At 31.5% G+C, this 23,024-nt stretch overlaps 2 protein-coding genes and 1 long non-coding RNA gene across 3 annotated transcripts; 1 reads left to right on the top strand and 2 right to left on the bottom strand.

Moving 5' to 3' along the window:
- Window positions 1-666: 666 nt before the first annotated feature.
- LOC108221650 (putative receptor-like protein kinase At3g47110) lies at window positions 667-1,545 on the top strand. Its single transcript, XM_017395513.1, has one exon. It carries the CDS (start codon window positions 667-669, stop codon window positions 1,543-1,545), a length of 879 nt encoding a protein of 292 aa, XP_017251002.1.
- Window positions 1,546-7,482: 5,937 nt separating this feature from the next.
- Window positions 7,483-8,747, bottom strand: LOC135152661 (uncharacterized). The gene is made up of 3 exons (XR_010292045.1): window positions 8,620-8,747; window positions 8,277-8,520; window positions 7,483-7,806 (listed from the first exon to the last, which is right to left on the bottom strand). It is a non-coding gene; the product is annotated as an uncharacterized LOC135152661 (long non-coding RNA).
- A 9,499-nt stretch (window positions 8,748-18,246) lies between these two features.
- Window positions 18,247-20,640, bottom strand: LOC108221649 (uncharacterized). Its single transcript, XM_017395512.1, has one exon. It carries the CDS (start codon window positions 20,638-20,640, stop codon window positions 18,247-18,249), a length of 2,394 nt encoding a protein of 797 aa, XP_017251001.1.
- Between the last annotated feature and the right edge of the window lie 2,384 nt (window positions 20,641-23,024).

Below are 23,024 nucleotides of genomic sequence, written 5' to 3'. Positions count from 1 at the left end.
GAATGAGTGCTTATGGTATACAAGAAACAGTCTTGACAAGCACTTCTATTATAGTTTTATATTTAGTCTTCTTTGGCAGATCATAATCGCCATTTAATATGTGCTGATGATCTTTGAACACGACTTGGCCTACAAAGTCGTTGCGGAAAGACATCATGAAGGTTGTATTATAGTCCACAGTATTTTCAGTAGCAATACTTCATTGCTCTGTTTTATTCTACAACCATGATCTTCCCATTTATCATTTCCTGTTTACTAGTATCAGCAACACCGAAAATATTTGTATTTGCTTTTCGAAGCAACGACACTGATCAGCAGGCCTTGCTTTCTTTTAAGGCTTCCGTATATGATCCATTGGGTGCCCTGGACTCATGGAACACTTCGATGCACTTCTGTCAGTGGAGGGGCGTTACGTGCAGCAGCAGACGGGAGAGAGTCATAAAACTAAATATCTCCGACCAACACTTGGGGGGCAGATTGTCTCCACATATTGGTAATCTTTCGTTTCTCAGAGGACTTTAGGTCTACCAGAACAACTTTCATGGCTCGATTCCAAATGAAATTGGACTATTGTTTCGCCTCCAGTATCTTAATTTGAGACAGAATTATTTCACAGGTGGATTCCCAGCCAATTTGAGTTATTGTACAGATATTAGAAAACTTAGTATGAGTAACAATGAACTTGAAGGAAAACTACCCTCAGAGTTTTCCTCTTGGTCTAAGCTTGATCAGTTTGATGCTCGAGTCAATAATTTCACAGGCTCAATTCCACCTTCAATAGGTAATATATCAACCCTTCTTTTTCTTGATCTAGCCTATAACAATTTAGTTGGGGGAATACCTTTGGAACTTGCACATCACACAAGTTTACAGTTTCTTAATTTAGGAGTAAACGGTTTGGGGGGTCTGGTTCCCCCTTCACTTTACAACAGTTCGTCCCTCTATATTGTCGGTCTAAACCAGAATGTATTAGAAGGGACACTTCCATCAGATTTAGGCTTCACCCTTCCGAGGTTGCAAGGCTTTTACGGTGAAGGTAACCTGTTTTCAGGGCCACTTCCACCGTCAATAGTTAATGCGTCCAATCTTGTTAACCTTGACATCTCGGCAAACAGTATTACTGGGCCTATACCAATCAACTGGAATAGCCTTCCTAATCTTCAAGTGCTAGGTCTGGGTCAGAATCCATTGGCAGACTATTCGCAGCTCCAAGACTGGATCTTTTTCAATTCTCTGGTAAATTGTACCCTTCTAACTTACTTGGACTTCAGTCAGAATGGTTTAAGAGGGAAGCTCCCCAGCTCAATTGTAAATCTCTCCACCACCATAGAGACACTCTATTTGTTTGGAAACCACATATACGGAAGCATACCCCGTGATATTGGAAAACTTGTCAACGTGAAAGACCTTGGGATTGCACGAAACTTTTTGACAGGGACTATTCCAGATTCAATTGGAGAGCTATCACAGTTGGGTGAACTAGATTTCGGTGGCAACAACATATCTGGAGTAATACCACTTCTATTGGCAACATTACTCAATTAGGCGTACTCAGTTTAGAGTATAATATGCTCCGAGGAAGCTTACCTCCTCAATTATTTAACATCTCAACTATACAGGAAGTGTACCTTTCTAACAATAGTCTTGGAGGAATAATACCTGCGGAAATTGGGTTTTCTTCCCAATGTTTAATTCTTTATTTGGACCAAAATCTATTCTCAGGAGGACCCTTAACATTCAACATCGGAAACTTGAAACAATTGGTTACACTAGATGTTTGGAATAACAGACTGACAGGAGAAATACCCACAACCCTGGGTGATTGTGTGATGTTGGAGGGGCTGTACATGGGCGGAAATCTTTTTCAAGGTAGAATTCCATCTTCTTTCAAATCCTTGAAAAGTCTTCATAATTTAGATCTCTCAAGTAATAATATATCCGGGGATATTCCAAATATTTTTGATGGGTTTCATCTGATCGAATTCCTCAATCTTTCCCACAACAAACTTGGAGGTGAAGTGCCAAGACAAGGTTTGTTTTCGAACATCAGTGCTTTTTCAGTTGATGGAAATTATTAATTAGCTAATAAATATGTAGGAAGCACATTATTACTTATTAATATGAACAAATTTTATAGTGAGAAAAAATTTCACAAATTAATATATTATTTTTGAGTCAATTTGTCTTTTCTAAAGCTTTTTAGTATTAATATAATAGTTCAAGTCTCGACCAGTATAACAAAATAATTTACAAACTTATCATTCAAAAATTTATTAGAATTAGTAAATTTATAATGATTATTATATGTAGGGATGGTAATTTGTTTATACTTGAAAATCAAATAAAATTCACAAATTAAAATTAGGAGAAAGTTAATGAATGATCTTGAATTATTTTACTTATATTATTTTGATCGTGAAACCAAATAAAAATTTTTATTGTTAGCTTCTATAAGATTCCAATTTACATTTTTTAATACTATATATTAGAAACAAAATACATACAGATATGGTGGCCGTTTATTGTTGATAGATTTAATAGTGGTCTAAAAATAAAAAAAAATAGCACAAAATTTTGTTTTATGCTATTTGTATATCACATGCAATTTACTAAAACATCGCCGACAAAGGAAACGAAAAGAATCAAACTCATTCGTTTCATAAGAATTTTCCTTCTCTTTTATTCTTTTAATTTTAGTTTTACGTTTTAATTTTGTTATTGAATTAATACTTTCATATCCTAGTGCCTTATTTGCATATTTATGAGTAATATGAGTAATATATATCATACTAACAAATAATAACATACTCTTCTATCAAAGAATTCTTTGCTAATCATATAAACTTGTTCCAAGAAATTGTACAGTTGCAACAGAAGAAATGTGAATGTACAATTAAAGTTGTCACAATGGCTATGCTACTAAGAGGAAACAGAAGAAATGTGAATGTACAATTAAAGTTGTCACAATGGCTATGCTACTAAGAGGAAATTTTGATCAACGTTATGCAAAAAAAAACCCAATGGCCAAGGTAAAAACATCAGGACTCATTATTCCACCATCCAAAAATACAGCTCCATCTTTTATGAATGGGAGGGCCTTATACATATATTTCATAGTTCTATAAACTTGCAGGAGCGAGAATAGATGATAGAAGAGAGTCTCTCTAAGGCCATGGCCAGAGGTGGTGACCCAGGATACGTTTTGGTAATCAATATAAAGACCAGATTTACAGCATATCCCATGAAGCCACATGGGATTTCTCCACCTGGCAATTTCGGATTTAGAAGACCAGATTTACAGCATATCCGATGAAGCCACATGGGATTTCTCCACCTGGCAATTTCGGATTTAGAAGACCAGATTTACAGCATATCCGATGTTTTGTGGGTCATCAGGTAAAAAATTGTAGTGAAGGGTAACAATAGAGGACAAATACCAACGTACATCAATTCATCGAGACATATGACGTGAAATCGCCCTTCTAAAGTGCGTCCAATAGAAGATGCAATTCCATGAAGACCAGAATTTCTATTTATAACACCACCTTCATCATATGCCTCCAGAGCTTTAACCCCGTCAAAAGTGTACCAGCTTCGCCTGCCGGTGTAACGGGCTTCCTTCTAGGGCTTTTACAGATGTACCAAGAATAATCTCGAACGCCAAAACCCTATAATTTATGAGTAAAAGAAGATTAAATAACGATTACCCATCAAATCAAAATGGTTACATAATATTATCCTCACAATTAAATTAGAACTCTTGAACTTACATGGCACCATCTTTTATCAAGGGAATTAAACACATAGGCATACATAGATCACCATTGCTAATTAAATTTAATCGGCAAATCATTTCAATTCTCACTTATTAACAGCCAGCTAGCTTTAGTGATCATGGCCATTCTTCTAAGACTATATATATATCTGTGTTTAAAATTTTATAGCGGAGAAACCAAGGGGAGGTGAAGAAATCGAGGAAATCTAAGGAGAAGGACAAAACTAGAATAGACTTAGAACCAGGATGTGGGCTAGAAATGTGTTGGATGGCGGAAGAAAGGTTTTCACTAAAACTCCCACAACTCAGATATTTAGGAAAAGAGAAATTTATATATAATGAATTGCTTTAACTTAGTTGATGACAAATGATTTGGTACAAGAGGCTTTATATAGGACTCAATAGAAAGATCTAAAGACTAATTAAATGCTAGAAAGCAAAAGACGAGAATATTCTAGAGATTATGCATCTGGACTAATACATGCATTCAAAATTAAAAACAAATGCATGTACTTATAAGAATAATCTGGAATCACCCACACACTTCTTTTATTTTATAGCCAAAATTATATTATGTTTAACAAAATGTGGGGAATAGTATATTTTATCAAATTGATCAATATAATATATCCACATTCAACAAATACTTCTTGAACTCTATACATTATCATTTATCTTAATCAAAAATTTCTTGACAGTTACCCTCATTTAATCAGTTTGCTTGTATAATTATTTTATTTGAATAATTTATTGTATTTTCAAAGATGAAAAAAAATATAAAATAATTCCTTTATTATAAGTTGTGCTCTCATACTTCTTATTATAGAGGTTTTTTTTAATAAGGAAACATTTATTTACACTTACTGAAATTATTTACACATGCCAATAAGAAAATAACATATTATTATATATAAATACAAATTTTATCTAGGTAGCTAGCAAAATCACTTTTCTTTAAAATGTAAGATGAAGGAAAATAGATTTTTCTAATATAAATTATGGCATCACATGTTTGAAAATTTTAAATCTAATTATATGTTAAAATTATAAATATGTATTTTGAAAAAATATATCAAATATTTAATATATATATATATATATATATAATAAAAATAAAATTGAATAAAAACCAAAAATTTCTTTCATAACCATAGCCACTTCCTCACCTACACTCATATACTGTCACTTACTCACCCACATCCACTCCCACCAGACCAACCCACATATACGGTCAGCCCGGACGCGCCATAGCCCACCACTGTGGCCACCGAGGCTGCGGCCTATACAAACTAAATTAGCCTACAAATTAAAAATCAGTGCCTCACCAATTTTTAATCACTAACTAGTTTACACATAACAAATCACTATCTAATATATAACATATCTCTCACATATAAGTATATACATACATATATACACAACACACACACATATATGATCAATGATCTTCACGTAATGCCATAATGAACCGTTTATTTTTTGTGTCAATTTATCTTCAAAAAGGTTTTATTATTAATATACCGGTTCAACTTTCAACTTGTATAACAATTACGCAACTCATCATTTAATATTTATTAAAATTAGTAAATTTATATTGATAATTATATTTAGGGGGAATGGATTAATTGTGCTCGTAAATCGAAAAGAATCCAAAAGGGAACTAACATATGACACACATATTTCTCCGTCTATTATCAACTCCAATTTCTACTTATTTCTCGAGACATATTGCGAGCCTTCTTCTAAATTTTTTCCTCTTGATTTTTCCTTCTCACTTCTAATAATGAGTGTAGACAAACCCAACATCTTATACACATTATCATTTGAAGTGACATTAGTAAATCATTTTTAACATATTAAGTTTCAACATGATACAACAATTCACTTTCAAAAAAAACATGACACAACAATTAATAATTTAGTGTAAGTTTCAAGTTTTACTCATACTATCACATTAAGCTCCAAGTAGATTGCATTTATATAATGCAACAATTAAATCTTCTTACTTGGTTTTCAGTTTCTCCCAAACTTTACATTAACTTGTACGTTTTCATTTGGTGGATTTCATAAACTATTTAAAATCTGAATCATTATTTTATCTATTTAATGTTACATTATGTGTTTTTTCAAATACTTGTTTCATTTATTCCTAATAAGATAGATAGTCTAGTATTTCATTAATAACATTCTTCTTTTTTAGTCTACCTAATTATTGAAATTTTATTTCAGCCTTTCTATATCAATTCATAAAAATGATCATGATCCCCACCTTAGAAGAGTAAGCTAAAAATTTTAGTTAATAGACTATTGAGCTTGAAAGAGAACTTTAGTTTTATACCTCTGGATTAGTATTGGACTGCTTCATGTGTTATGAGTAATTAAGTGATTCTTAAAATTATTATAAGGGGAATTCTAGTATTTTGGTTGTTACCCTATTTGAGTTACTAGTTTTTGTAATTTTTCTCACTACAAGCCCGGTTTTTTAAAAATTATTATAAGGGGAATTCTAGTATTTTGGTTGTTACCCTATTTGAGTTACTAGTTTTTGTAATTTTTCTCACTACAAACCCGATTTTTTATTATAATATCCTACATACTGTATGGATGGGTGTGCAACGATTTTAGAAACAGTGGTTGCTCTCCCTGGCATGGTTTTACTATAACTTCTTACTATAACTGAATTAGCAACGAGATGTATGAAGGATTTAAACTAAGGAGATCAAATAAAAGAGTTGACTATATATAAAGTTTTCGACTTAATAAAATTAATGGCCCAAGACTCTATTTAAAAAAAGAGACTGAAGTTGTAAGATAATTAAGTGCTACCAACGGTCAACATCGGAACATTAGTATTATATATATATATATACACTAAAAAATTTCACAAATCCCTCACAAACGAGATTGATGCTCCAATAGCTTTGACTTGGTATTAGTCCCAGTGGCCAGAAATAGTATATGATTGATAAGAAATGCTTCTTGAACCTTTGATGGAGTAAGTATATATACCAACTTTACACATAGATATAGACGTGATGTACTTGAATTCTTTGACTATTTGGTAAATGATCTTCATCATTATATCTATACTCGCTCATTCAGTACTTTTCATGAATATGTGTATATAGTCATGGACCATAATACATGCTATAGAGTTTATAAAGAATTGTCATTATAATTTTTCATTGACTTTATCTTATAGACTTATTAGTGATATGAATATATCATGATTTAGTTGGCCCATTCAATCAAGTTTTTAGAATTTCTAGTCAATAAAATTAAGTGTATACCAAAACGATGTTAACCAATAGGTTAAGCCTATAGCTCTTCATATCTTTATAGTTATCACTATATTTAACCTGATTTTCTCAGTTTAAAAAAATTCTTTTGGTTAGCTATATGATTAGTGGATCCAAAACATCATCATTGCTCTTTCTATAGTTAATAGTGAGCATTCTCGTAGAAGTTGATTTAATTAACTTATGTCTTTACCATAAAAGGCGGGATTCATTATTGCAGATCTAACAAAGAAATCTAACAATCGTAAAGCGCTTACATAATATATGCACATTCATGAAACATTATTTTTTCATGTAGAAAATCATTTACAAAGAAACAGCTTATAAGCAGAATGTATTCATATTCATTTACTATGTAAAAAAAAAATGCACACAAAACTAAGACTGGGTCTTTAAAGGGTAAAGATATTTAAAATGTTTAGATATTAAATTTGTAATGTTTTGACGATTCATTCCATCATTAGAGATGCATGTTCACCGTTGATAGACTCATTAGATGCAATTTACAGATAAAGTCATAGATAAGACCTATTTTAATAATAAAAACATCTATTTGATGGATACAAAATTACATGTCACTAAATTGTTTTTAATTTTAGAACAAGTAATAAATTTTTTGCGTTTGCATTGTCCTTTTTGGTTTGTTACTCTACCACCGCATCAGACACCTCCTCTCGTCCTATATATCATCATCCAAAGGTTCTTCCACGAACCCATATATCTTCACATCACCTGTAATAATCCATTGAGACATAATATTAGCCACTCAATTATGGATCACAAATCAAATAATTAATTCATATTTGTACTTTTATTATGTGGAGGTATGTAATACATAAAAAAATCAACACACACACACACACACACACACATATATATATATATATATATATATATATATATATATATACACTAAACAGATTCCAACCAAAACCACAAATTTAATAATAATAATAAAAGAACTAAAATTCATTTTAAACTGATAGTTCATGGTTTAAAGCATATGAAAACTGTAATTCGACCAACAAGAAATCTAAAGACCCCATCAATTAACCTAGCAATGCGCTGGACAAATATTCTATTGGACAATTAAGATCTTGTGTATAGGTTCCTGCTATACAACACCAATGATTATATTACTACTTAAAAATGGAAGCTGATCATATGGCAAAGAAGAATATTAACAAATATCAATATGCTACCTTCCTGCTCTAGCATAAGCAGAGAGGTGATGTCCTGGCCGAGGTTGTGTGTCTGGAATGGCTCTCTCTCCAGGTCTGAGGACACCTTGAGATGTGTCCACATCAATGCCTGGCTCTTCTTCAGCCACAGGCTACCCCTTTGCCTTCAGGGCCTAGTACTCCCCACAAGTGTACCAGGTTGGCCTGCTGGGGTAAGGGGCTTCATTTGCCTTGTAGTAATGTACCAAGAACAACCTCGAATACCCTAAAAATTTTGAGTAGAAGATTAAATAAAGAATACCCATCAAATCAAAATGGTGAAATAACATCCACGTAATAATTAAATCAGAACTATTCTACTTACATGGCACCAACTTATATCAAGGGAAACACATATGCATACATCGGTCTCCATTGTTAAAATTTAATCGCCAAATCATTTCAATGCTAACCTATTTACAGGCACGCTTTAGTGCTCATGCACATTCTTCTTATGATTATAAGTGTGTGTGTCTGAGTGTGAAAGTTTATATACAGGAGAGAAACCAAGGGGAGGCGAAGAAACTGAGGAAATATAAGGAGGCGGACAAAACAAGGGAAGACGTTAAAAACAAGGAAAGATAGGGAGGCGGAGAAACCAAGGACAAGGAGGCGGAGAAACCAAGGGGAGAATGGCAAGTAGAAATCTAGAAGAATTATATTTTATGGAATTGATTAATATAACAAACATATATTCAAAAATTACTTCTTGAGCTCCTTATACATTATCATTTTTGAACAAAAATCCCTAACAATTACCGTCATTTAATTACTTCATTTATATAATTATTTTATTTAACTAATTTTTCATATTCTCAAAGATGATGAAAAATATAAAAAAATTGTTCTTTTAAATAATTTGTGCTCTCATATTTTTTTGATAAAGAGGTTTTTAGTTAGGAAACATTTCCTTACACTTATTGAAATTATTTAATACAAATAATAAAAATAACACATGATGATTTATAAATATAAATTATCTGATGTATATTTTTCGAGATGGCTTATCCACTTAGTATAAGTTTACGGTTTTGTCCTTTCTCATCGTCATAATTGACTAAAAAATATCTGTATTTATTATATATAAAAATATTCGCATATCTATATAATTATTATTAGAAAATGCTAAAAAAAATTAAAATATAATTATTCACTTATTTACAAAATAAAATATTATTTTAACATTAATAATCTTGAATATCATAAAAAATAAGCTGTTATTATGTGCATGCGCTCCGGAGTGCTTGGAAACCCTGGAAAAAAAAGCACATGTAACATCAATATGCCTTATATGGACAGAAGTTATATTTAATTTATTCAAATTTAGTACTAAAAAGATTAAAAAATTCAATCAAAACATGCTTCTGATCATCTAACTGACATTGATACCCTTAATTATGCTATATATACCAATTTAATTCTAAAAGAACGTGAAACTATTCATAAAATTAACAGTAATTAACATGTGCATATTCCCTGACCTTATCTACCTTGGTGGTGGCGAACTGGCCGACCGATGTCAAAAAGTAGGTAGAGCAGGAGTTAGTTTGGATTTGGGAAAAGGCATGGGTTTTAATTCTGAAAGGCCCCCTTAGCGTTGATAAGAGATATTTCTAACAACTTATTTTATTTATATGAGTTTATACAATAAAAATTAATATCATAATTCAAATACATAACTTATCCTACTTGATTTTAACAATGAAATTAGCTAAGGACTTGGTATAATTAGTTTGAGGTACATTTTAAGGCGAGTTAATTGTTAAAAAAATTTTTGATAAAAAAGATATAAGTTATCCGTAAATCATTCTTATTTTTATTATCATATTATTAATAACTCACAAGTCAAAGTCAAAATTATCCAAACCCACACTTTACATCGCTAACCTATCACTTTAAATCATAAAATCAGGTTATAAAGCTCAGCCATACACGGAAATCTAACCAATTTGAATATGTATACCATTCTATCTCTACATTTACGAAATAGAAAACCAAGGCAATTTGAACACTTAAATTGGAAAACCTTTCTACAAGTCAACATGGCCTAATCTTTTCAACTGCATCTCCAATTAGGCAAGTCATTCTCTCCATCAGCCGGCTCATTTGCAGTTTTACTTGGACCAGCAGTTATATATAGCTTTCTTCTGAGCATCTAATTTTTTTTTACGGCATGGTCAAATAATTAAGCAGCCATTGATCATAGTCATTCACTCTGTAGCAACTTCACTGGTGCAGGGGTCTAAACGAGAATTGAGTTTGTTTCTTCCTTCTCGCAGGCAGTTACTTACAGTATTGGATCGTGAACGAGTTGTTGGTCCACCACGAAGCTTCATCTTTAATGCTTTTTAGGGCTCTCAAGTGTACATATATTCTCAGTTTAATATCAGTATCAATAATTTAAAATTAGATTAACTTCTAAAAATTAACAGCTATTTGAATTAATGAGAAATAAATGTCTATGTTTCTGCTGAATTTGTAATGCTTTTGTTCTACTAACTACAATTTTTTGTTCGTGATTATGTACTCTTATCGGCGAGATACGTTAGGTTGCAAATTATTCTTTCTCGTTCTTTTTCTACTATGAACTCCAACGTCTACATCTTCCTCAGGATACTTCCGAGCCTTCCTCTCGAACTTTTTCTTTTCCTTGACTTTTTTCATCTTACTTCTGTGTAGGCAAACCCATCATCTTATAAACATTATCGTTCAAAGTGACATTAAGAAAATGTTTTTGTTTCTAATAACATAGAGGAGGTGCATGCGGGAGCTCCTGCAACTAAAACATGATGCAAATACTAATGGGGTGGTTAGATTAAGTTAAGCATCAAGGTTTATTCATACAGTCAGATTAAGCTACAAGTTATAAATAGTATTTATAAAATGCAACAATTAACAAATACGCTTTCTAACTTAAATTTCTTTTTCTCCCCAATATTCATTCACTCCTATGTTTTTATTTGATGGACTGCATGAACTATTTGAAATTTGAATTACTATCTATCTATTCAGTATTGCACTATGTAAGAACTCGTTCTCTTTAGTCCTAATTAGACATTCTAGTATTTCATAGATATCATTCCCTTCTTTTTTGTCTTTCCGGAAAAAGAAAATCAAGTTAGAAATATGACCAGATCTTACCTTTTATGAGTAAGCTAAGAATTTTAGTTAACTTGTTAAGCTTAAAAAAGACAGTAGGTATCTCATGAGTAAGATTCTTGCCAATTTTAAAAGAAGTTAGCTTGTTAAATTTAAGTTTTGTAAATTTTAGGTTCATATATTCCGACCTTAAGGGTAGGTGGAGTGACACACATGCTATTTTGTTTTAGATATATGTTAAGCACCATAATTTTGAGACACATTTTACTTTAGATATGTGTCAGCCTTTCTGACATTACAGAACATTAGGACATTACTTTATAGTCTAGTGGTAATAGGGTTAATGCTCTATTTCATCACTCTACTGAGCCTGACCTACCGAGTCAAAATTTTTTTGAGTCAACTAATTGTATTATTAAAAATTTTCAAATAGGTCATTCCGTTAAAAACTTAACAGGAGCATTTGCCTCTTAAACCAAATAGAGTCATATTACTCAACATTTGTACCCTGAATCCGACTCTTGTATATACCAGGTAGTAGATGTCCCCTAGAACCTACACATTTACACACTTCAACAATGTATATATATCATTCATATACAACAAACAGCCTGACCAAGGCTGAACTACTTGTACAATGTTGGACAATATTGTAATTTGATTTTCATGTTATTCTTATTCATTAAAAGTAAACCTTAAGTACAACTTACATCGGTATTCATAGAGGAAGGTCATCAACACATGACAAGAAACCAAGTTATACAAGTGTGTAGATGATTTGCAACATTCTAAATTTTTTCCCTTTCGTATCTTCTCCGCCAAAATTTAGTTAAGCAAACACCTCTTGATCCTTCGTAGACATTTTCTTTAGAAACTCATAAGTAGTGAATAGTGATCATGCATGGTGGTTGCGGAAAGAGGCATCGAAGCCCACCTCGGCCCCAAACATCTATAACAAGCACCCAATCCGCCTTCCTTCACCAGCTAATTCTTTACAGTTTGTCCAATTGTAGGTCGCCCCTCTCCTTCCAAAACTTGCAGACTTGTCTTTACTGTATCTAGCAGCATTGATAATAGCAGTACACGGGGAACTGGTGAAGGGCCGAAGTAAACTCTGCCTTAAAAACATATAATCTGTTAAAAACATGCAAATCCGTTATATTTAAGGTTTTCCGTTAAAAGTCAAAGACTTAACGGCGCTGATTTTTTTTTATAACTTAATTTCGTGATTAAAAGTTTTTAGATGGTTTATTATTTAAATGAAAACTTTTTTGACTCGGGAGGCCAATTGAAAGTTTTGGTCAGTAGAATGACCCTAGTGGTAATATATGTAAGGCTCATATCTATAATTATATTATTCAATTTAGTCTATTCCCTTTCATATTATATTCAAATTATTATCATTAATTATATATGAGTCAAGTTTTATGGAGTACACAAACATATTAGAGTAGTGGAGTACAAAATTGGTTAAAATATAATATAGTCATTTAAATTTTAGTTTTTGTTATTCTAGAATATTTGTACACATCCAACAACCTGCAGATTATATTCAACAACATAAACATTGTAATCAAAAGATAGAACAATTACTTTTATAAATCATAGGACAATATGGTCTCCATTATAACTCATCAGAACAATAATCTTAAAAATTGAAATATATTAATAACTAATTGATAATTATGTTTAATCTCATGGGGGACACACTAGTCACTAGCTAGTCATCATCATTTTGTCCATGAGCATACACTAACAACTACTTTACTTTTTATTTTGGTGAATGATTTCTATTAGCTCTAATCTCATTATAAATAATGATCACCCCACTACATGCACAAAAATCCCCACCAATAAAAATCCTCCATGTAGGCACATACTAGAAAGACCCATATGAAAATTACTATATCCACTAATTTACTCTACTATACTCATTTTATACATTAAATTAATATGCCCATGACACATGTTAAACACCAAATTTCATGTATTTAACTCATTTTGAGTGCCTAGTACTACTTATTAATAATGGTGGACCCCTTGCATATACAAAAGCTCTATCAATTAAAACAAGCTAATACATCAAATTTAGAGTTTAGCATGTGCTCATGGGCACACACCAGCCAAACCATATCTTTATTTAGGTGCACATGCTATTCGAAAAAAAATGAGAGAGTGATAGAGAATAAACGTGACTAGGTGCAGCCTCTAGGCCCGGCCCCCATAATAAAGAGAATTAAATGTAAGAGCCTCACTCTTAACATAAAGACAAAAAGAATGTATATCTCAGCTAATAGTTTTCTATCAAAAAGAAGTTGGCAGTTATAAATTAAAACCGATAATAAATTTCACTTTTTTATGATTGGCCCCCTTGGGATCTCCGTTGCCAAGTCCTATATTTAGGGCTCATCATATTAACTCTTCACTTGGCAGAGCAAGCTCAGATGTGCTCTTTCATGTGTTCCTAACATGTAGAGTACTATTTTCTGATTTTCTCTCTGTATATGATACTGATGACCCATCAAAATCATAGTACTTTAATCCAGAGTTGTGGATCAGATCATTGTAGCAATGCTGATCCATCTGGAAATTCAGACCCGGAAGAAATTGATGCTTGTGTCGTTTGTGTAACTGTGGTTAGTGTTTGCCTCCAAATTGAATACAAGTAATTAATTATGTTTTTAAAATCCTAATGGCTTCTAATTAATTGTTTGTCTGACAGGTATTATTGGGGTTGTTCTTGGTACATTACTAAATCTTTGTTTTGAGGGAAAAAATGTTAGTGCTCATAAGGCCTTTTTTTAGGCTTATGATTCCCCAAAAAGGAGGAGTTCATTAGGAAGACTATACCATGCCCTCCAAACTCTGTCACCTGATCTGCTGCAGATCTGGTTTCCTTTTCTTCTCTGTTCTGTTGTTGGTTTGTTGTTGGTGCAGATTCGTTTAAAGAAATAGGGAAATGTAGAACTCATTACAAAGCCAAATTTAACATGCCCAATATATTTGAGTGAAATGTAATATACCTATCCGAAGATCCTCCTGATGTAAATTGTGATTTACCTAATGCAAATTGTTTAACTTGACTTTCTCATTTAATGCAAAATGAATACTTATTGTTGGAGAACGTAAAATATGTATCTTAACTTTTGAACTTAATTTGTACATGATCAATATTAATTTATGATAAACACAACATTAAAATAAATTTTATTGATAAATGTGTATAACAATTAATCAAATTTATCATATTTATAATAATTTGAATAAATAAAATTTTGGACACAATCTTTTTTAAGAGAACACAAAATGATCTTTTATTCGAGTAAAATATATTTCATCTTATTATAATTAAATTATTAATTAGCTAATAAATATGTAAGAAGCACATTATTACTTATTAATATGAACAAATTTTATAGTGAGAAAAAATTTCACAAATTAATATATTATTTTTGAATCAATTTGTCTTCTCTAAAGCTTTTTAGTATTAATATAATAGTTCAAGTCTCGATTAGTATAACAAAATAATTTACAAATTTATCATTCAAAAATTTATTAGAATTAGTAAATTTATAATGATTATTATATGTAGGGATGGTTTGTTTATGCTTGAAAATCAAATAAAATTCACAAATTAAAATTAGGAGAAAGTTAATGAATGATCTTGAATTATTTAACTTATATTATTTTGATCGTGAAACCAAATTTTTTTTTTTATTGTTAGCTTCTATAAGATTCCAATTTACATTTTTTAATACTATATATTAGAAACAAAATACATACAGATATGGTGGCTGTTTATTGTTGATAGATTTAATAGTGGTCTAAAATAAAAAAAAATTAGCACAAAATTTTGTTTTATGCTATTTGTATATCAAATGCAATTTACTAAAACATTGCCCATAACCGACAAAGGAAAGAAAAGAATCAAACTCATTCGTTGGTGTTTGTTTCACAAGAATTTTCCTTCTCTTTTATTCTTTTAATTTTAGTTTGACGTTTTAATTTTGTTATTGAATTAATACTTTCATATCCGAGTGCCTTATTTGCATATTTATTATATGAGTAATATGAGTAATATATATCCTACTAACAAATAATAACTTCTATTAAAGAATTCTTTGCTAATCATATAAACTTGTTCCAAGAAATTGTACGGTTGCAACAGAAGAAATGTGAATGTACAATTAAAGTTGTCACAATGGCTATGCTGCTAAGAGGAAATTTTGATCTCATTATTCCACCATCCAAAAGATACAGCTCCATCTCTTATGAATGGGAGGGCCTTATACATATTTTTCATAGTTCTATAAACTTGCAGGAGCGAGAATAGATGATAGAAGAGAGTCTCTCTAAGGCCATGGCCAGAGTTCGTGACCCAGGATACAATTCCATGAAGACCAGAATTTCTATTTATAACACCACCTTCATCATATGCCTCCAGAGCTTTAACCCCGTCAAAAGTCTGGCAAACAAGTGCCAGCATTACCTTTTTCCCAAAGTACTCGGCAAGGAGCCTAGCTCAATAATAGAATAATCCATCAAACATCAATTAGTCAACAATAATCCATCAATTTTTCCCCCCAAGTGTACCAGCTTCGCCTGCCGGTGTAACGGGCTTCCTTCTGGGGCTTTTACAAATGTACCAAGAACAATCTCGAATGCCAAAACCCTATAATTTATAAGTAAAAGAAGATTAAATAAAGATTACCCATCAAATCAAAATGGTTAGATAATATTATCCTCACAATTAAATTAGAACTCTTGAACTTACATGGCACCATCTTTTATCAAGGGAATTAAACACATAGGCATACATAGATCACCATTGCTAATTAAATTTAATCTAGGAAATCTAAGGAGAAGGACAAAACTAGAATAGACTTAGAACGGGGATGTGGGCTAAAAATGTGTTGGATGGAGGAAGAAAGGTTTTCACTAAAACTCCCACAACTCAGATATTTAGGAAAAGAGAAATTTATATATAATGAATTGCTTTACCTTAGTTGATGACAAATGATTTGGTACAAGAGGCTTTATATAGGACTCAATAGAAAGATCTAGAGACTAATTAAATGCTAGAAAGCAAAAGACGGGAATATTCTAGAGATTATGCATCTGGACTAATACATGCATTCAAAATGAAAAACAAATGCATGTACTAAGAATAATCTAGAATCACCCACACACTTCTTTTATTTTATAGCCAAAATTATATTATATTTAACAAAATGTGGGGAATAGTATATTTTATCAAATTGATCAATATAATATATCCACATTCAACAAATACTTCTTGAACTCTATACATTATCATTTATCTTAATCAATAATTTCTTGACAATTACCCTCATTTAATCAGTTTGCTTGTATAATTATTTTATTTGAATAATTTATTGTATTTTCAAAGATCAAAAAAATATAAAATAATTCCTTTATTATAATTTGTGCTCTCATACTTCTTAGTGTAGGGTTTTTTTTAATAAGGAAACATTTATTTACACTTACTCAAATTATTTACACATGCCAATAAGAAAATAACGTATTATTATATATAAATACAAATTTTATCTAGTTAGCAAGCAAAATAACTTTTCTTTAAAATGTAAGATGAAGGAAAATAGATTTTTCTAAAATAAATTATGGCATCACATGTTTGAAAATTTTAAATCTAATTATATGTTAAAATTATAAATATGTATTTTGAAAAAATATATCAAATATTTAATATATATATATATATATATATATATATATATATATAATAAAAATAAAATTGAATAAAAACCAAAAATTTCTTTCATAACCAGCCACTTCCTCACCTACACTCATATACTGTCCCTTATCCACATCCACTCCCACCAAACCAACCCACATATACTGTCAGCCCCGACCCTTTTGGTGCCATGGCCCACCACTGTGGCCACCGAGGCTGCGGCCTATACAAACTAACCTACAAAATAAAAATCAGTCCCTCACCAATTTTTAATCACTAACTATTTTATACATCACAAATTACTATTTAATATATAACATATCTCTCACATATAAGTATAGACATACATATATACACAACATACACACATATATGATCAATGATTTTCACGTAATGCCATAATGAACCGTTTATTTTTTGTGTCAATTTATCTTCAAAAAAATTTAATAAATCATTTTTAACATTAATAATTTAACATATTAATAATTTTTAACAAATCATTAAGTTTCAACATGATACAACAATTCACTTTCAAAAAAAATATGATACAACAATTAATAATTTAATTAGTGTAAGTTACAAGTTTTACTCATACTATCACATTAAGCTGCAAGTAGATTGTATTTATATAATGCAACAATTAACTTGTACGTTTTCATTTGGTGGATTTCATAAACTATTTAAAATCTGAATCATTATTTTATCTATTTAATGTAACATTATGTATTTTTTTCAAATACTTGTTTCATTTATTCCTAATAAGATAGATAGTCTATTATTTCATTAATATCATTCTTCTTTTTTAGTCTACGTGATTATTGAAATTTTATTTCAGCCTTTCTATATCAATTCATAAAAATGATCATGATCCCCACCTTAGAAGAGTAAGCTAAAAATTTTAGTTAATAGACTATTGAGCTTGAAAGAGAACTTTAGTTATATACCTCTGGAATAGTATTCGACTGCTTCATGTGTTATGAGTAATTAAGTGATTCTTAAGATTATTATAAGGGGAATTCTAGTATTTTGCAGGGGCGGACCCAGGATTAAAGTTCAGTGGGGGCACAATATTTAAATAATAAGAGAACTAATAAAATATGTGTAATACTATAAAGAAAAAGAGAAATAACTTACAATTTAAATTTGCTCCCTTCGAGTTTTCATTTTTTGAAATCGATCTATTACATCTTCATTTGTTACTCTAGCAAGAGCTTCCTTTTCTATGGCTGAAATAAGACAATCGTTTAGAAATTCATCACCAATTCGATTGCGCAAATCTGACTTCACAAGCTTCATTGAAGAGAAACATCTCTCAACTGTCGCGGTTGCAACTGGCAAAACCAATGATAGCTTCACTAGCCGATACACCAAAGAATAACAATGATTTTTTTTCGTTTCAACCATTACTCTAGCAAGATCACTAATACCATTCAAGTTGGAAAATCTTCCATCTGCTTTCACATTATCAATATAAATCATCAATTCATGCTCAAGAGCAATCGTGTCAGTAGGACTAAAATCATTTGGATAAAACTCAGTTAACTTCATCAACTTCAATGGATCAAAATCACCAAATGAATCACGTGGATTCAAAGAAGCCATACAAATGAGCAATTCAGAGTTTACCTCATTAAAACGGTCGTTAAACTCTGCAATTTGCATATCCACAACAACATTGAAACAATCAAAAGAATAATAATGCTCATTGGTGATTCCAGTTTTTCTCCGTCGATTTTTTGGATTAACATAAGGCTCGGTCATATCCAACTTTTCAATGTCATACTTCTCACAAAAATAAAATACCTTCTTCAAATGAGAATCCCACCCATCAACTCTGAAATTTTGTAATTGTCGCTTAGTTGACTCCACTAATGATATAGCATTCAATATATCTTGATCTTTTCTTTGCAATGCCTGTGATAATATATCTGTGAGCCCCAAAATATACAACATCAAATGCAAATAGAATACAAACTCAAATGATGTGAAATATATTTGAAGACCACTTGCTTGACGTTGTTGCACATCTTTTTCTCCCTCTTTTTCAATATATTTAAGCACCTCAATCACACTTGGATACAAATCAACCAAACGCAGAAGTGTTTTATAATGTGAACTCCAACGTGTATCTCCGGCTCTGGCAAGGGAAAGTTCTTGATTCAACCCACTTCCTGTTTCAAGTTCACCACGACCCATCTCCTTTAACAACCTCTCTTTTTGACTATCTCGAAGCATATCAGTCCTTTTGCAAGAACCACCAACCACATTCATCAAGACCGCTATCATATCAAAAAAGTCACCAACAGCAAAATGTTTTTTCGCAACCGCCACAACAACCAACTGAAGCTGGTGAGCAAAACAATGTACATAATATGCCGAGCTGTTTTCTCTCATGATTAATGTTTTCAACCCATTAAACTGACCACGCATGTTACTTGCACCATCATAACCCTGCCCTCTCACCTGTCTTAAGCTCAAACCAAACTCAGCAAATAAACTATCAATAGCAGATTTAAGAGTTAAAGAAGATGTCTCTTTCACATGAACAAGACCCACAAATCTCTCCTTCACAATTCCTAACGTGTCATCAACATATCGTAAAACCACAGCCATTTGTTCCTTTCTAGAAATATCACTAGACTCATCAACTAACAAAGCAAACACATCATCACCAATTTCTTTCATAATGGATTTGAGAATCTCTTGTGCAAAACAATGACAAATATCTTTTTGAATTTTCGGAGACACCATTTGATTATTCCCGGGAGCATTTTTCAGTGTAACTTTACGAACTCTCTCATTTTGATCTTGAGTATATTTTATCATTTCCAAGAAATTTCCTCTATGTAGTGACTTTTCAGACTCATCATGACCACGAAAAGGTAATGCGCTATTTAGCAAAAATCTGGAAACATCAATGGAAGCATTCAAACGAATTCGATGTTCATTCTTGACAATATCACTTTGCTTATGAAAAGCAACGGCAATGGACTGTTTTTGTGTTAGAAGATCATCACATTTTTTAAAGGCTCTGTTATGAAAACTATTAACTTCCCCGATATGACTTCCAAGTCTCTCCGTTTTATTCCAACCACAAAATCCATCTACTACAAATGCATCACTCCCACCCTGTCTTCCAAAATGGTCTCTGAATAAGTAACAACACAAACAATAAGCTTTATCGGCTTTTACACTATACTCCAACCAATTCTTATATTTTTCATTTTCATACCACTCGGGATTAAAACGCCTATCTTTATTTCCAATTTTCGTTTTTGGAAATTCATGCCCAAGTGGTTGACAAGGTCCTTTAATCAAATATGCTCTCCTTATTTCATCTCTTTGATCCGGATGATATTCTATAATTCTTTTTCTTTCAGAGGGATCCCACGGAAGGTCTTTCAAGTCAATTTTTTTAGGCATTACAGGACTTGGCTCAACAATATTAACATTTGCTCTTATGGCTTCTTCCCTCAAATTATTAGTGTCATCTATGATTTCGGGCAACTTTCTTTTGAAATATCTTTCCATAATATCTGTTATTTGTCAAATAATTGAGTGAATATACTCAGAATTTCACACAAAAAAACTAGACACACATAAATATTCACTAAAATTTAAAAAATAATAAAAAACACTAATCAAATTTTACACGCATACAGACACTATATATACATAAAAAGAGAATATATATTTATTGAAAAAGAACTTACCGAATATTAGAAGCCGATGACCCGAATTAATCAGTAGCTTCAAGGTAGTTTTCTTTTAATTCTCTCCTTTTTACTTTTCACCCTCCGTAGCTCTGTGATTCTTCGAATTAGGTGATTGTGTTTTTTACCTACGTTGCTGGCTTGCTCTGTTACTTTGAATTTACTTCTGGACCGGACTAATATTTGGGTTTGGGCTTGTTTAAGTTGAACACAAATCAGGCTTTCACTTTTAATTACTGGGGGCCTATACAGTTTTTAATGGGGGCACGCATGTAACTCTATAAAATATATAAGCTGTGGCTGGCAAGTGACTGGGGGGCCAGCCCCCCAGTGCGTACACGTGAGTCCGCCACTGGTATTTTGGTTGTTACCCTATTTTAGTTACTAGTTTTTGTAATTTTTCTCACCACAATCCCGGTTTTTTATTATAATATCATACATACGGTATGGATGGGTGTGCAATGATTTTAGAAACCGTGATTGCTCTCCCTGACATGGTTTTACTATAACTTCTTACTATAACTAATTAGCAACGAGATGTATGAAGGATTTAAACTAAGGAGATCAAATAACAGAGTTGACTATATATAAATTTTTGGACTTAATAAAATTAATGAGCCAAGACTCTATTTAAAAAAAGAGACTGAAGTTGTAAGATAATTAAGTACTACTAACGGTCAACATCGGAACATTAGTATTATATATATATATATATATATATATATATATATATATATATATATATATATACACACACACATATATACTAAACAATTTCACAAATCCCTCACAAACGAGATTGATGCTCCAATGGCTTTGACTTGGTATTAGTCCCGGTGGCGAGAAATAGTATATGATTGATAAGAAATGCTTCTTGAACCTTTTATAGAGTAAGTATATATACCAACTTTACACATAGATATAGACGTGATGTACTTGAATTCTTTGACTATTTGGTAAATGATCTTCATCATTATATCTATACTAGCTCATTCAGTACTTTTCATGAATATGTGTATATAGCCATGGAACATAATACATGCTATAGAGTTTATAAAGAATTGTCATTATAATTTTTCATTGAAGAAGTCCCGCTCCTCTTCCACATAGATGGTCTTTATCTTATAGACTTATTAGTGATATGAATATATCATGATTTAGTTGGCTCATTCAATCAAGTTTTTAGAATTTCTAGTCAATAAAATTAAGTGTATACCAAAACGATGTTAACCAATAGGTTAAGCCCATAGCTCTTCATATCTTTATAGTTATCACTATATTTAACCTGATTTTCTCAGTTTAAAAGAATTCTTTTGGTTAGCTATATGATTAGTGGATCCAAAACATCATCATTGCTCTTTCTATAGTTAATAGTGAGCATTCTCGTAGAGATAAGTTGATTTAATTAACTTATGTCTTTACCATGAAAGGCGGGATTGATTATTGCATATCTAACAAAGAAATCTAACAATCGTAAAGCGCTTACATAATATATGCACATTCAAGAAACATTATATATATATAATATATATAGTCTTACTCTAATGAAATCCTTTTGATTCTTATAACATATTTATATATTAGCTATATACAATATTATCAATGTTATCTGTATAATTATAGTGAGAACCACTTCATATCTCTATTATTATCTCATCTTTCCACAAGTAACATCTAGATCAAAAATTCAGTTGATTTTGTTCTATTATTTTTGATAAATTATCAAATTTAATCTATAACACCAATATGTACCAAAGAAATCAGTAACATGTATTTGGCACATCACTAACTTTTATGATATAAATCATAAAATTTTGCAGGAGTTTCTTCCGCTTTAAGTGCTTTCTCTTAATTTCTTCCCCCTATCCAACTACCACTACATGACCTCTCTCCTACGCTAGTGACTTAATTACAACAACGATTTTTATCTCCTCCACACGTAGTTCACCTACCACAGTAGTTTCTCTCTCTTCCACAAACGATTTAACTACCATCGTCTTTTATTACGGATCCGAGCGGCTCACATCTCATATTACCATTTCCATTTTACCGAAGATATGACAAAACTATAAGATGTATGAGTATTTTGTATTTGAATCATATCGACGAAGAGAGAGATGTAAGAAGATGGGGGAAGAAAATATACATGGAGAGGTCGTCGGGATGAAGGAAACAGTTTCGATGAATCGAGAAAAAGAAAGA

This window comes from Daucus carota, chromosome 5 (genome assembly GCF_001625215.2).
Source record: "Daucus carota subsp. sativus chromosome 5, DH1 v3.0, whole genome shotgun sequence".
Taxonomy (NCBI): Eukaryota; Viridiplantae; Streptophyta; class Magnoliopsida; order Apiales; family Apiaceae; genus Daucus; species Daucus carota.
Note: the sequence above shows the minus strand (reverse complement) of the source record. Positions and strands in the feature narration are given on the sequence as shown.